Genomic DNA, 17,208 nt, shown 5'->3' with positions numbered 1-17,208 from the left:
ATACATTATTAAGGAAGAGGGTTTTGAATTTTGCTTGATCTATGGATTTGTGGGACATGGGAACCCTGGTAAACTTGGATTCCTTAATCTCTGCTTCTTTGTTAAATTATTAAACTCACTTTAGATCAGTTTTTACTAAAATCATAATCTGAATTCCTCTTGTTCATTTTGGTAGCACATCTTCCTTGTTCAGTTTCCTGTCTTCTGTCAAATTAATTTCATTTATATATAGGTCCCTAACAAATCACCACTCTTACATAGTCAAGTGATGTAATTATGTGCTTTCAAAATCTGTGTAAAACTGTACTTATTATGTCAAGCTTAAAATGCTGCATTCAGCAGTGAGGTGCAGTCTGAAGTATAATTTGTAGTGATCATGACAAATGTGGCAATTCTGTCTAGTATGAGAGAATTGTATGGCTGTCTCTGGGTAGTAAGATTAAAAATCATATTTATGAATCTTTAAAGTTACACTTTGTCAAATAACTAGAAGCTTGACAAATCTCCATTTTACTTTCTGTGGTAGTAAATTTAGGGTGCCTCTGTAATATGGTAGTAGTAGTTCTGTGAATCTTGCTTATGGGCATTTAACTAAATAACGATGTCATGAGCTACTTGGCTGTCATTGTAATATTCTCTCTAAAAGATTCAAGCCTTAATAACATGTTTAGTGTTTGTTGCTTTACTGATTTTAAAATTACCTTTCATTGGGCAAGGCAAAAAGCTGGTTTTATTCAGTGTGGCACAGAAATAGAAACGGGAGTTGCATGTAACACTGCGATTGACTGGGATAATCTCAGGAGGCTTTCTCAGTGTCACCAGCCCATCACTTGCAACCTTGTCTTCAATACAGATGCATATAACTCCAGTAGACCTAAAGAACAAAGGAAAAACCTGAGTGCTGGAGAAATTTGGTATCTGGCAATCTATTGTTTACTTGCATAAGCTGACATTAAACCAGTTGATATTTTATATGGAGGAATGAATATGGAAATTTCCTTGTGCATTAGTGATCAAATTGTTTTTAGGAGGAATGCATAGGAATCATTTTTACTTCAAGTGTTCCAGGTTTTATTTTTAAAATTCTGAAAGCTTCTTGCTCAACATCAGTGTTATTTTGAGATTAATACATGCCATTTTTAACTGTGCTTCTTACACTAATCCCAAGGTGAAGCTGAGTAAGTTGTATTATTGCAAAAGGTGTTTTTGGAGAGAATAGCTTAAAAATCAGTAGTTCATGTGCTGCCAACTAAGCACGCAACTCATAGTTTTTCATTCTTATCCTCAGTGCCACTCAATTTCTGAAGTGGGAATTTAATGTGCATAATTGAATCTGTGGCATTATCAATTAATTTGATCCAGTATTCCTAACTGCTGGCTGGAAAGATAGAGAACTTGCTTGGGTTTTTCCTAATAGACAGCATTATTCCATGGGGGAGGTGAATAATGAACTATGAACATCTGAGCAGAAAAGCTATACCTCCTTACTTTGAGGAGGGCAAGATGTCTACTTAAAGATAATCTTTATTTCATTTTCTCCCTGTACTTCCGATCCTGCTGCAGCATAGCTCAAAACCAAGTGTAATGAAGCTAGTTCAAAGCTTGTGGAAAGTGTAAGACTTTTTGTAGTGCCATGAACCTGAGAATGAAAAACTATTCTTGTAGAACATACCCATCAACTTGGCTTTCTTATAAACCCTTAACTGATTTAGCTTGCATTGACATTCTTGTGCCTTTTCTGTGTCTTGTCTACTTCTTTGCTCTTTCCATTAGATCCTCCTACTACTACCACTCGACTGCCCACGGTTCCCTGGCATCCTTCGACTGATGGCATCACAGGTTTAGCAACAGAACCTAGAATAATAGATTTCCCAACATCAACCTTGCCAGCAATGCAGGAAGACACTTGGGGTACCGTCATCGGTACTGCTGTGGGTGGGGCTCTCTTCCTCATACTTGTCAGTGTTCTGGTTGGAATTATCTGCTATAGGAGAAGACGGACGTTCCGTGGTGACTACTTTGCTAAGAACTACATTCCACCATCAGATATGCAAAAAGAGTCTCAAATAGATGTTCTTCAGTCAGATGATGTGGATTCTTACCCTGACAGTATAAAAAAAGAAATAAAGCATCCAATGAACAGCTTAATATCTAAAGATTATTTAGAAGATCCTGAGAAACCAGAGTGGAACAATATAGACAGTATTAACAGGTACCAGGAACGTTATGAAAGTCCAATGGATTACTATGAAGGTGGAACATTGGGAATGAAGTATATGGGTGGTGAATGTTATGATGACAATGAAGAAGACTTTGTTTCTCACATAGATGGCTCGGTAATATCTCGGAGGGAGTGGTATGTGTAGTAACCACTGAAAACTAAACGTGTACCTACAGTTCACTTCATTGGCTGATCACTTTCAGATTGTTTATACTTACACAAGGGGAGGAATAAACTTTTTGAAACTGATTTTTTTTTTGGAAGGTTTTTATATTGTGACTTGACACAATAGAAATACTGAATCTGAGGAAAATGTATTTGAGCTGCTTTTTTTCCCAATGCTGTACTACTGTTTAAGATTTGAGTTTTAATGCAGAGTGTTTATATTGGTCTATGTCAGAGGTAAAAAAAGGTTAAATTAAAGTTACCATTCAAAATTGTTGAAGAATAAAAAGTGGCTGTCTTGGCTCTCTGATTTAAAAAGAAGCTTACCTGAGGTGATGATAAAATACAATCTTTTGGGGCTTTTACTTTGCAGATTAAGTGAATTATTCCAATCTAGATACCATCCATGATAAACTTAATACTTCTGTATAGCAAATACTTTACCAATTAGTTACAGCAGAATGAAAGCTTTACTTTTAGGTTTTTCTGCACAAAAGAATACCTCTTAGCATTTTAATGAGCCTTTGTATAACTATGTACTTAAAAAGTTATTGCACTGAAACTAACTTATGAACAAAATTTTGAGGAGTAACTGTGTAAACAGGTCAAAGGCTTGTCTTTGAATAAGATGAAAAATTATTTTTATAGTCATTGATTTCTAAAGCTTATACTAGTGTCTGTATATATACACACATACAGTAAGATATTTTGTTAGGCCTGTAATTGGCAGGATGTCAAAACTCATTAACAAATACAAGTATCTTTTTGCAAGTACACAGGGTACAATTTTAGAGACCTTTTCTGAGGCTTTGTGGGAATCTTACCATTGAATTTGAAAACTCGAGAATTGGACACAACTAAGAAGAAAACTTAATAGATTTCGAAGCTGGAGGCTAATGTGAATTTGCTTATTTTCCTAGGTGCCCATAAACATTAAGCATGCTAAGAGGTGTCAAAGCATTTGCTAAAGTTTTTATGACTAGAAGTTAGAACAGCAGTTTTATGCTGCTTCTGAATAAGTTGCAATGCTTGCTTTGAAGAGGGTAACTAGAGTTTCAGATTATTAGTAGGGAAGTGGACTCTTGCATTGCTACGTCATAATAGTGAAAACATGCTCTCTGGTGCAACTACAGAATCTATGAAACAGGAGTTTAGATAAATTGTGCAGTTTGATTTCCCTGCAAATAATTTCACAAACAATTAGTAATGATTTAACAATATGTTTGTGTTCTTGTTCTTTAAAATGACATTGTACACATTGTATGTAGGACATATTGTTTGGCATCTGAAATAGTTCTACTTTGTCTTGAGCAGGTTCACCAAACTAACTCTGCTGATTATGTAGAGGATTGAAATAACTTTAGATGAATTACAGAACAACGATAAACTGATAATTAGAATAGTAGATCCTTTGAAGTGCTGTTTTTCAGTGTTTAGCTCGAGAAAATTAAACTGATAAGGCTATTAGTATTTGAAACCTGAAAAGGGAAAAATCGCTGCTACATTTAAAATGAAGTAGGCTGCCTAATTATGGCTGCTTCAGAAGCATTAGTGCTGGAAGTTCTTTTCTATCCTCATGATCTTTGGTAGCTAATGGCATTTAGAGCTTCACAAAATAGTTGTATTGAGCATTGTAGACAATACACTGTGATTGCATATGACTGCATGTCTTTAAAAAATATTAAGACAATAGCTTTATTTGAAATTCAAATGGAAAAACATCCCTAAACAACTTAAGTTTCTGTTTGGATTAATGGAGTGCTGATACATGATTGACCGAAGCCTCAAGAACAATAGCAAATGATATTGTGTGTGTTTGTAGTTTGAGTGCCAACACAAGGAAGGGAGTTATGTTTCTAGCAGAAGGTTCTAAACCAAATTACTTCTGGAATAGAGATCATATGTCTCTTCAAATAAAAAAATACTTGATAGTCATCTTTAAAAGATGGTGTTACTTGGAAATAAACATAACGATAAGCCTGTCCTCCACATGGGATATCTTGCTTTTGTCTCTGTGGATTTTTTGTTTTGATTTTTTTTAAAAATACATATATTTAATTCTTATGGGTTAAGTTGAAATGTTTTGGAGTTGAAGTTGATAATAGGGATAGGGCTTACGCGTGTTGCAATGTTTTGTACATTATTTCTGCTGTAAAAAGAATTGATTGTAAGTACAAATGGCTGTTGTGTGAATAAACTTTTTGTTAATGTTCTGGAACACAGGTAGCATTCAAAAATGTTTGACAGATGTCCTTGAAATTGGAGATGAAAAAGCATAATAAAACCAGAGGCTGGGTAGAAGGAACTAAAGTATTTAAGCTGTTCAAGATGTGCATTTTAGCGTTTCTTCTTGGAGACCCTAAGCTTATAAAACTCTTAGAAGTATGAGCCTTGAGAATGATAAATAAGGATAGTTACTGTCCAAACAAGTTCACAGTAAGCACAGCTGATAACACTATCTAGCATTCACATTCTTTAAAAAAAAAAATTATTTTGTTTTAATTTTTTGTTTTCAGTTGCTGTAGCTCTTCAATTATTTCTTTGAGTGAATCAATTCCCATCTATTTCTGACCAACGGGTGGCTGAAACGCTGTGTAGCTAGCACCATGTATCATAGGTGCTGTCTGGCTTGTTCAGCTTGGCATGGTAGTGTAGGTTTCTGATTGTTCCTCTAGTTTGATAGATTTTTTTTTTTTGTGCCTACTTTTTTGCCAAAGCAATTCAGAAAAGCAAATTGTGAGCCTTGTGGTAATTGCACTTCAGTTCCTGTATGTTGCTATATTCCTGGGATATCTCTGTTTTTCCTGATGTTCAGAGTTATAATACGTGGCTATTGCCATCTCACCCAAAATAGGATTTAATGATTGAACTTTGAATGAAAGTATAATAATACTTCTTGGTGTTTCAACATTACAGCAGAATTTACATGAAAAAAAGGTACGGTAAAGTTAGTACAGTATGAAACAGTCCAACTCTTCTGGTAAAATCACAAGACCAAAGCAACTTCATGAATTCTGGTCCTAACAGTGCATATAACTTGTGCAAAGCATTTGACGCTGTCCCACATGACACCCTTGTCTTGAAATTGGAGAGACATGGGTTTTACAGATGGACCACTGAGATCAGGAATTGGCTGGATGGTTGCACACAGAGTTGTAATCAGTGGCTTGATGTCAGAGTGGAGTCCTGTGATGAGTGGTGTTCCTCAGGGGTCACTTAAACAAGAGGGTACCCAGTGTAAACTAAACTTAAGCCAATTAAAATGCAGTGGTTAAGTGAACCTTCCACTGATTCATGTGTCCGTTCTTCAGGAGAAAAAATGGGAATTAATGGTTCTTATGTACGTAGACGGGTGTCTGACAGACAAATGGAGCTTACACCAAGAAAGCTGTGTTGTAAAAATAGAACAATGATCACTGAAGGTAGTATGTTATGTTAATCTTCTGGAGTGAATTAGCTTCCTGCAAGTTGTTAATCTATGACTTTATCCCTTTAAGAAAGTCACAAAATATCCTTATTTCAGTTTTGTTGAAGCTATTTAAACATACATGCGTGAGTGATCCCAGGGGAGTATTGCTGTCAGGTCTTTCATGTGCAGTGAGAAGAGAGGAATCCCTTTATCAGATTGGAAGTAAGGTGGTTTGTTTTGGAGTTTTGGGGTGGGTTTGTTTTGTGTTTTTTTTTCAAAATGAGGGATGAGAAAAAGATTACTTTGTCCAGCTTTCCAGCATCCAGGCAGAACAGCATTAGAATTATGAGTAACTGATAAAACATATTGCATAGTTCTTGAGTTTTTAGCCTGTGAATAGAAAATTTGCTCTGCCAAGAGATTAAGTAGAGAATGATTGTGTGGTGTTTGGAGAAATGCAGCATATGATTATTTCTGAAGGAAAATAGTTGAAGTAAAATGCATTTGAACGATGTTACAAGTATAGAGCTGTGTTAATTTTAAACTCCTTTGCTGTTACCTTTCTGATGCAGTAATCAGTGTAGATCAGAGCATTATTTTTGTATGCTGCCTGTATTTTGCAGGTAGAAGTTTTAGTGAAGCTAACGTGAGTTATTCCAATTATGCAACTTTTTAATAAGTCTGTTGGTGCCAGTTTGAAACCCTAACGATACTGAATTGAAGTATGCTAGCAGCTTTCACTGTTTTAAGAGACTTAAGTTTTACTGAATTCCTAGCATAGTGAAATGGGTGACCTTTAAAGACTGAGAAGTGTGTTAATTCAGTATGAGAGCTGTTAAACATCAGATTTGAAAATGCTGAGGTCAAAAGAAAAATGCTTAGGGAAAAAAAAAGCTTTTCTTCACGCTTGTTAAAATTTACTTTTAAAAATGATTGTTTCCTGTAGCTTGAAGTGTGAAGTCCTAGAGATGATAGGTGGTCTTGGGGATTGCTTTTGTAAGTGAAGTATTAGTGAGTTTGCATGTTCATTGCTCCTAGTAGCATATCTCTTTTTCCCGGATTTTACCCTTTTTCCTTTCTGCAGACGTCAGTGGCATTAAAGAAAGGTTGATAATAAGCCATAGTTGTCTAACTTTTTTGAATTAACACCTCATTTGCTCATGTAAGTGCAAAACGTGTTCTGTAACTTCACCTTGCTTTGAAATCGAAAATAAAGCAGCTAGTAGTTATTAAAGTAGTGAAATTTTTGAAATCATATTCATGAGCTTTGTTAATTCAACCAGTTTTAAATCGGGTGGCTGGACCAAATACCACCAAGAGTGCTAGTGCAGGACAATGCTTTCTGTTTGGTCATGGAAGGAACATTTCTCAGAGTAATGCTGAAATAGCGTATCTGAGTATTGAAAGTGTGTGAACTTCTTAAAGGTGTAATCTATGCTGTCACATTGCAGATGTGCCATTTAAGCAGACATCTTCTGTTGCTGTAGCAGGGGCTGTGATTGGAGCAGTCCTTGCTCTTTTTATCATTACCATCTTTGTGACAGTGCTGCTGACCCCAAGGAAAAAAAGGCCATCCTATCTTGACAAAGTGTGAGTATGTGTTGAATTTTTTTAATAGAAAGCAATCTGCAGAAAGTATTTGTTCTATACAGGAATTTAAATGTTTGAGTTCCCTTAGTAGCAGTTCAGCTGTCATAATTTCAGTGCTGTATTTTCAGAGTAGACAAATGTAAAGTCACTTGCATTTCTGAATGAGAAATGAGGAAACTAAGAATGATTTCAGAGATAATAGAATTCTTGATCTCTTCAGAAGTTTTTTTTGAAGGAAAACTGCTCATCACTTGAACTGGAGGGCAGGAGAGATGTCTGTCTTGACAGATGCCACAGATTACTAGTTTATGTTAACTGTAGGTTTAACATGAGAGCAAATTGACCGTGCGCTGCAGAAGCGAAGGTCCACTAAGATTTTTCCTGAGCTGTGTGTAAAAATCTGTGTACTTTGAAATGACTGACTTAATGCGCTTTCTGCAATGTTGGTTCTTTCTTCAAGTCTGTGGTGCAGACACACAGTTTACTTTTTAAGCATCCAATACAGTCAAACAAAAAGAGTCTGAAAAGATTTTGTCAGTTAAAGTGAATGATGTCTAAATCTTGTTTGGACACACATAAAAAGTGACAATGGCTTTGAATATCTGTAAATACAAGTCTTTTCACGCATGCCATATACAGTTGACACTTGAACTGAATGAGAAATGAAAATGTCTGTTGCATCTGTATATAATTAATGAGTAGAATAAAATAACATACAGCGTTTAGCATAAATACATTTCAGCATTTGAATCTCTTCAGCTAGCAAGATGTCAAGTGTGTTCCTACAACTGAGTAATTTCTAACATGGTTAGAAATACTGTTTTCTTGTTTATTTTTCTTAAATTCTGTAGCTGAAGCATATTTATATGAATAGTCCTAATTATTTTATTTCTTATAACTATTTGCTTTTGCTGAGAAATTTACAATAGAGAAGTCTTGCATGTAATAATTGATTGTAAAGCTTTCTCAAAGACTTTTCAAAGAAATGTTGTAGTAGTAAATGTTGCTCAAGATGTATCTCATGGTCTAGAAATGATGACAGATACTGGTAGTTCTTAATCCTATGTAGTTGCAGTGTGTGTGAGTTCAGTCTGCTTAACAGCTTATAGGATAAATAACAAATTATAGGCGGTGCTTTTCTACAGAAAGAGTGTGGCTGAATTATTGCCGATGGTGGATGTGTTAACATGACAGTATTTCATATGTGTCGTTGCTGACTGAAAGGTGTGTGTTGCTGAGTGTGGAGTGTTGGATGACTTGACAGCTAAAATAAATAACATCTGACCATTCAGTTGGACTTCACAAACGTGGCATGTCATATTTCGTTCTTTCTTTACTGCAGGATTGATCTTCCACCCACTCACAAACCATCCTCATGTGAGGAGAGAGCATTCTCTGTACCACAGAAAGAAGCTATGCTTCAGGTAAGTAGTTATACACATCTTAAATTGAGGTAGGAAAAGTGTTAACTTTCCTTTATTGTATTTAGTCTGATTTCGCTTTCCTGATAATGTATGGAGTCTTTCAATTGTTTGCTTAGAACTGAGAAGTTTCGCTGTTGTGTGATATCTGAATCTTACATCCTTGGTGTTAGTCATCCTTAAAGGTCAGGAAACTAGTAGAGAGATCCTTTTTGTATCTCCAGTAGTGTTTGACAGACCTGCTCCTCTTGAAGTAGAAAAAGCTATGGTTGGAATTCTGTGGTAATTAAGATAATATATCTGGGGTAATTACAAGAATATATGTAGCTTTATAAAACAATCTTCATATGGGGAACAAATATGTTTGGTCAGGTTACTAAGTGACTTCAGGAGCATCATCTTCCTTGCTAATAACAACTGCCATTCTTTTAAGCTGTTAAGATTTGAGTGGTGGGGATATATTGGAATTTGGGCTTTGGCGTGGCTAATTTACTAAAGTATGGTTTTGATTCCCAGTGAAGATCACTAAATCAGTTCTAAATGCTTGCTATTATGTAACTTCTAATTTTATCTTCTTTCCTGAATTTATATTTGTCAGCGTCAAAAGACTGTACTAATTCTGACAAGTACTTGAATTTTTAGTACACTTTCGGAGGTAGCTTCGTGTGGTCTAAAATAATGCTGTCTAAACAAGGCGGTAATAGACAATAAAGTTCCTTACCAGCATTTAGTGTTTGTGTGGGTGTAGTCTGGTACAATAGGATCACAGATGCTATGTGCTGGAAAGCTAATTCTAGCAAATGAGACAGTTGAAATAAGTGGGGAGCAGGGAAGGATAGGACTGCGCTTCTTAGTTGCAACATGGCTTTGTACTGGATTGGATTGCCTGTGAAACCCCAGATGAATTCAGAAAGCTTCTTCTGCACTAGGCACCACGGAAGGGCCTGTTCATGGGAGGCAGCTGCAGTTAACAGCATTGATTATTTCAGTTCATGTAATAAACCAGTCTGTTCATGAAAACTATAGATTGTGACTAGAGCCCCAGTGTGATTTTTTTTTTTTTTGGTATATATTAAATCAGACAGTCTGATTTTTAGATTTCTCCTTACACAGAAGAAAATCTTAATCACCTGTCAGTATTAGCAAGAATTAGATTGTAGTTGTTCTTAATGGGATTTTTGTTAGTACTTTCTATAAATAATGTGATTCTAATCAGTGATGTGCTGAAAATTACAAGACTGAGAATTCAGGAAATTGTTTGTTTAGAACAAATACTGTTTTTCCAATACTCGGGTGTACCTTTGCAGCTTTAAGGACCTATAGAAGCCTTTTTTTCTGATAGAGGAAAGTCCTAGGAAAAAGTTTTGTATAATGCAATGTGTGAATGTTCAGAGTTCTTGAAACATGCAGAAATAGGGCTTTTCTGTGCAAGAGAAATAGAAGTGGAGAAGGGAAACGCAGCCCAGTAGGTAATTCTAGCTGTGAGAAGACTGGCTTGAGACTTGCAACTTGTAAGAACACCTCACATATTTAGCCAAGCCACCCTGTGAAATGCTAAAGCTCTTTAATGGTAATATTTGTATTCCAGTTCAAAACAGGAAAGAAGATGGTGAAATCATATTAGTACAGTTAAAAGCATATAACATCACTTACTGAATGGTGATATTTCTGGATTAAATATGAAAAGATTACCCACAGTACTCTTAAACCTACCATAATATTGATTCATGTATAGATTATGGCTCTCTTGCACTCTTCCTAGTTCTTTTCCTAATGGTCTTAATGCAGGTGGGCATGTCTCTTCCTTGATGAAAAATGGGGTATTATTGTTATAATTTGCCTTAGACTGAAAGGCTGTTTAGGCAAACAAGATTGAATGGAAGGAAGCACAAAATGTGCATAGATAAATTAATCTGTATTGATAAAGGGTCTTACAATGGAAAAGGAAAAAAAAAAAAAAAGAAAAAACAACATTAACCAGATCGTGCCTCATTCTGGTCCCTAGCTTTTTATCAGTGGATGCTTTCATAATGGGATTTCTAAATTGGAAAGGTTGAGAAAATGTAAGATGAAGATGTTGGTGAGGTAATTGGTTTAGGCTTTTAAAGGACTGATTGAGATGGAGCATGTTTAGAGTAAAACTCAATGCCTTTATGAAACTCTGCAAAATGTAGAGGTAAGACAATGCAAACTATCAAAGCACAAAACTCTGGATGTGCTGTGTTGTCCTGCATAGAAACACTGCAGCTCAGCACCAGTTTTCTCTGACAGAACCTGATAATGTTGGTTCTGTCACTTGGTCCATGGCAGTAAGAGGTACAGCTCCTTTCTCTAGCAAAGGTGGTGTGTTTTCATGCCGTGTGAGATGATTTCCTTTGTCTCTAGTTTTAGCTAAATTAATGAGCCCACTGGAATTTCCTGTTCTGGTTTCCAGTGTTTGTCTAAATCCACTGTTGGTAGAACTGGAGAAGGCGGATTTCTTTTTTTTTTTTTTTTTTTTTTCTCACAGAACGTTAGCTTTTGGTGATGAGGTGGGAGTGAGAGGAGTTCTTCTCCTGGTGTGTTTCACCATCTTGTGTGGTGAATTCACACTTTTAGCTCAGGTAGGAAAGAGCAGTGTCTCCTTCTGGTAAGAGTAAATAGCATATTCCTAAATTTCATTGTAGGACTTGAGAAGCAAAAGCATTATTACTTGGGTGGGGCAATCTTTACATGGAATTACAAGGCAGAAAACATGACAAAACCAAAGTTGGATAAATAGGCCATTGAAGGTGATGGAAAAGACCTGCTGGAGGAGTGGAGAAAGTAGAAAACATTAGATGATTTTTTTAACCCATTTCACAATGCTTTTGCAGGTCATGTTAGAAGTTAAGTAATTCATAATTGCTTCAAAACTTGAACTAAATAACAAATTTGGAAAAGTAAAAAGTTAAGGGGAAGGAGGAGAAAATGAAACATTATTGAGATTGGGTTCTTTTCAAAAACATTTTTGAAGATAAGGACATGAGTATATGACCACTGCAAATGTTACCTGTATGAATACTTGTTGGACAGTGGTGGGGATTCTGCTCTGAGACCAGAACTTAACAACTTCAGTCTTCTTGCTACCACTGCGAGGCTGTTGGAAAAAGCAGGAATTAAAAAACAGAAACAAATACACAGTTGTGCAAAAGCTGTTGCTTTAGCCTATTGTGCCCTTATACTATTAGCTAAGCATAGCATAGAGGGAAGAAGTTCATTAGGAGCGATGATAATCATAGTGTAAGGTGTATTATAAATCATAATTCTCCAGTAGCACTGCTTCATACGGTTGAAATGGGCCGTTCTTTAACTCGGGTAGTTAGTTGCATGTTTGGAAATAGCCTATTTCACTAACAAACTTACTCCATCATAATAGTGACAAAAAAAATCTTTTAAAAAGGGAGGTTTCTAATCTTCTTTGACACATATAAACAATATATCATATAACTGTCTAATCTAAAAATTGTGGTGTTACATTAACTTTTTATAAGTAAACTATGGCTAATGCAGAATTATTGTAGGAAATTAAACTGATTTTTAGAAACAGAATTATTATCCAAAATTTGTGCCAGTACATCTGAAAGGGAATATCAGTGTATCACCAGTGTGGTTCCATAGGTCTGAAAGCCACTTGAGGTATGAAGGGCTGTGAGCTGACTGGTGGAACTGGGCAAATTGTTGATCTTGTACCATGCACCTGTTTGATTCTGTGGTGCCTCTGTGAGGGTTTGTTTCTAGTCAAGTGTGAATAGGATTTTTTTTGTTACCTGGAAAATCCATAGGGATAACACATTCATATATTAAATGTCAGCTTTTGAACTGGACAGGATAAGAAACACCTTAATAAACTCAAAACAAAAAGAAATCAAAGCAAATGAATCAAAGTGTTTTCTGAAATGATTGTATTGGCTTTTAATAATTTTGTAAATTTATCAAGTCGTCTGCTACAGTATTAGTTCAATACATGCAGATCTCTGTTTACATTGAAGATTTAACCATTGGGGGTGGTTGAGACATTGGCACCAATATTCAGGAAAAGGTTTATTAATGTTTCTCTTGAATGAGACTTTAAGCTTATACTTAAACTGTTTTGCTACTGAACGGAAAGGGGAAAAATTCCTAGTCTGTAATGTCTCATTTGTATGAAGGTCTAGAATGAACAACTACTTGTTCTTCCACTTTCTTCCCATAGTGCCATTGGGCACTAGTGTAACTGTAAAAATACTGAGTTTATGCTGCTTTTGGGAAGTGTTACTTCCCAGAAGGGTTTAAATAAGAGAGAAAGTGACTAGGATCAAAACTGGCTCCTGTGACAGCGCTCAGATTCAATTTTAGGAAGGTTTTCTACTCATGAGGAAGTCTATTTAGTTGTGCTAAATCTTCCCTGGAAGAAAAACACCTTTATTTGCAGAAATGCAAATTTCTTTTTTTTTTCTTTTTTTTTTTTTTTTAAATTTAAAAAAAAGGTTAATAACCAAAAGAAGTGCAACATTTTAGGTACTCTACCACTTCTGATGGGAGTTTAAAACCACAAATGCCTAACCAAGAACTGAGTTCCTTGGGACTTGAAAATATGCGTCCAAGTGTGTTCTGTGTAATGTGTGCAGTGTATTTATTAGATGGAGTCCAGGAAAAGGTCAAGGAAGCATTTCTTCCTAAAATGAGTAGAACTTTGTCTCCCAGATATAACTGAATTAGAGATAAGTATACAAACATATACAAAATGACAAGTTCTGTTTTCTTTAATGTTTTTTTAAAAAAGTTAATTGAGTTTTAGTTTAGCTTTTTGGTCTGTCCTCTTGAGGATACAGTGCTCTGCTTTTGTTTTGTGCTTCAGTTGTTTAGGGGCAAATCAGTGAGGCAGTTGCAGGCCTGGGCTCTTTTGCTTTAGCCCAAATTCTAACTAACTTTGCATGTTCAAATGGTCTAGAATAGACAGCTAGTTGTTCTTCCACTTTCTCCCCATAATGCCATTAGGCACTTAGTGTAACTGTAAAAATACTGAGTTTACACTTCTTTTGGGAAGTGTAACTTCCCAAAAAGGTTTAAAAGAAGATGATCAGTGCTGTAACTACTAATTGCATGGAAATATTCAGCAACTTCATGTAAGCCAGCAGGTGTTGAAAATGATGACCTGTTCGACTGCAGTAGTGAAGAAAAAATTACATCCAACTACTCCTAGTCTGAATAGGTGTATTATGAACTCTACCCAATGTAGCCTGTTTGTATTCTATTCTAATAGAAACCCTGTTACAGAAGTGAATTCTTTTTGATGTGAATGTTCTTTGCTAGCCTTTATAGATTTTTTTTCTTCATGCTGTCAATGCAGTGCAATTGTCCTCTCTGGAGACTATTTCAGGACACCATGTTTGTCTGCTTTTTGTCTTCCATTTTTGTCATATAATCTTATAACTGTTAAGGCTATGTTCTGCTTGTCCATAAAGCTTCACCTTTCAAGTAATCACTCTGATATCTCTTAGACCAGTGACTACATAACCTCAAGGTACATGTTTGTTCCCTTTGGCTACACCTAAGCCTGGCATCTTCAGCTACTGTAATGTTATTTCAGCTTTTTGCCTACTCGGTCACCTTGAGGTTGCTGATTGCAAAGCAATGGTAAAGCTGGGAAATTGGCTAGTGACAGACTGGAGCTAAAACAAGCAGTATTAACCTGCAGAGTTGTTTGTTTTCTGAATAAATCTGATACCTAGTCATTTGAAGGCTCACTATACTTGACGCAGATATACTTAGCTGTATGTTACTATGAAGAAAACTTCTTTTACTTACTTTCTTTACACAGCATGAACAGGAATTGCGTGTTTTCCAGGAGTTCTGCTATCTTTAAAAAAAAAAAAATCCCAGAGATTGGTAGAGGATTGATTCTTTGTTTAGAAGAAAGATGGCTGAGGGAGGTGCAAGCTGGAGCACAGGAGGTTCCATATCAACATAAGGAAAAACTTTGTCACTGTGAGGATGACAGAGCACTGGAACAGACTGCCCAGAGAGGTTGTGGAGTCTCCTTCTCTGGAGACATTCAAAACCCACCTGGATGCAGTCCCTTCCAACCCTTAACATATATGATTCTGTGAATGGATTGGAGGTCTTGAGCTTTACAGAATAAGCTTTAAGTTGGTGGGGAAAACAACTTTTTCATTGAGAAATGCTGCTAGTGGATCATGAGTCAAGCAGTAAAAGTCCCAAGATCCTGATAGGGACAGACTTGAGCAAAATCTAGATGCCTCTTGTCTCCCATTGGGTGAGTGTAGTGTGTTACTCACGTAAACATCTATTCTGCAGCTGCCAAATTTGAAATAGTCTGCCTTTTGAGATCAGACCAAATTTCTACCTCAAGCACTGAAAATATCAGAAGGTTTGCAGCCACTTTAACAGTATTGATCATGATTGGTACATGAGTAATGACCAAAGGAAATAATTGGCCATTCTGAAAGAAATACTGAAGAACATGGTGTTCTTTCTACCAAATGAAGGACCATTATGAACAACAGAAATCTACTTGCTTTTCTTTGGCTAAGACACATGAAAAAACAAACAAACAAACAAACAAAAAACCAAAACAAAACAAAAAACCCAACAAATGCCACACCCACAAAAGACCAACAAAACTAAAACCAAACCAGACAAAAACCATTTATTTGCAGAAATCAGATTTTTGTTAGGCATTAGAAAAACTTGCTAATAGAAGAACACAGAAGTTTGTAGGCTGCCTGGGAAAATTATTTTGTGGTCCAAGCTGGTTTTGAATAATATCTCCAAACACTGTTCAGGCAAGACAAGGGTATGTGTGATTCTACTTCAACAAAATGTGTGGGTCAACTCTGGTAGAAGTCGGTTTCTGACATGTTTTTCTGGCTTGTTTCTAAGAACACAGCAAGTGTGCTGATTTATATGCCAGTAGCACTGGTTTTCTAACAGTAACATCTACCAATAAATGTTACTACTCCTATATGTGCATGTTAACCATATATTCTTAAGTATAGATAAGCTACATGTAGTTCATCTTCAGGCCTGTACAATGAGCAAGGACTTGCATCTGGTATTATTTCTTAAAGTTATATGATTTCAGCCTAGCTGGTCAGGAAGTATTTGCATACTTGAATATGGTTTTGGTTGCCGTTAAGTAAAGAGTATGCTAAATAAGCCACATCTATGGCCCCCTTGCAATATCAGGAGTACTAATAATGACCAGCTGTTCCAGAATTAATATAGTTGACAAGATAGAAGCTTCCTAAGATACTGTCTTCACCCATGTATTCTAATGGACTGGAGTAACATCTGCATTTTGTCCATCTTTTATGTACTTGTAGTTTTATTGATATACATGCTTTCTCTCAAATTGAGGGTTAAAGCAAGCAATTCTGTCAGGCCAAAGCAGAATCACACTGTTGGGAATGTTGATGTTTGCTATGTGTGTTCAGGCTCAATGCATTAGCTCATAAAGCTGTCACAGAGTCCCAGTACACATGGGCAGAGTTTTGTTATGAAATGTAAGAGGAATAGGTAGGGCAGAGAGCCATGACTGTCTGCTACCTACCTGAGAACCTCGGTCTTTATTACAGAGTTTCTGTGAGACCTGACTGAAGAGTTAAGTGAGACACACATGTCAAACAGTTTGATCAGAAGATCACTGTCGACTTTAAGACTTTTTTTTGTTACTGTAATAGCTATGTGGTGCTAATGAGTTTTGAAACTTAGTGTTAAGCAGTTGTTGAAACCGTATTGGTCTTGGTGGTAGGAACCAATAAAGGGCAAATAACTGTAGAATAAACTGATTTTCTAACACTGCTTTTGTCAGTAGAAGAGGGAATTGGGTAGTAGGACGCAGCCAGATGGCAAGATGCTTGGGTTTTTTTTTCCTATTCTAGTATAGCCAATGTTCCAAAGGACTAGTGGCCTTAATGAATCAAGCAACGGACTCCTGTTCAAGTTTCAGAACAACTTACTGCTGTGTATGGCTATGTCTTTATATCAAGCCATGCTGAACAGTAGGAGCAGACCTACAGTTGACATTGAGATGTACGGTGTTCGTGTGTTTGGGGAGGAGTCTGGATGCCATTAGCTCTTGTCCCGTCCTGTGAATAGAATGCCAGTTATTTCCTGATGTACATCTAGTTACCACCTTGCTAGACCTCTGAAATAATATTTTGGAGAGGTATACTTTGAGGAACAGGTTTTAGACCTCACAGAAAAAGTTAATGGTAAAACACCTAGGCAGTATGGACTGTCAGTTGGAAAATCAGTCAGCAAAAGAAGCTTCAGCAGAGAAGTTGTAAATATATATTGTTTTAATTAAATACGGGGAAAATAAAATTAGTTTAATTGTACTGAAAATCATTTTCTTTTATTTATTTTGGGTAGTCCCA

General features: G+C 36.2%; 1 protein-coding gene across 1 annotated transcript in view; it reads left to right on the top strand.

Moving 5' to 3' along the window:
* NECTIN3 (nectin cell adhesion molecule 3) overlaps positions 1–2,366 on the top strand; it is a 50,526-nt gene extending 48,160 nt beyond the window's left edge. Inside the window, exon 6 of the mRNA XM_086463458.1 lies at positions 1,774–2,366. Within this exon, the coding sequence (XP_086319584.1) occupies positions 1,774–2,366 (593 nt within the window). The remainder of the gene's footprint in view (positions 1–1,773) is intronic.
* The last annotated feature ends 14,842 nt before the right edge of the window (positions 2,367–17,208 follow it).

The sequence above is a fragment of the Leptosomus discolor genome, chromosome 1 (genome assembly GCF_034619465.1).
Source record: "Leptosomus discolor isolate bLepDis1 chromosome 1, bLepDis1.hap2, whole genome shotgun sequence".
Classification (NCBI taxonomy): domain Eukaryota; kingdom Metazoa; phylum Chordata; class Aves; order Leptosomiformes; family Leptosomidae; genus Leptosomus; species Leptosomus discolor.
This window is presented reverse-complemented; position numbering and strand designations above follow the sequence as displayed.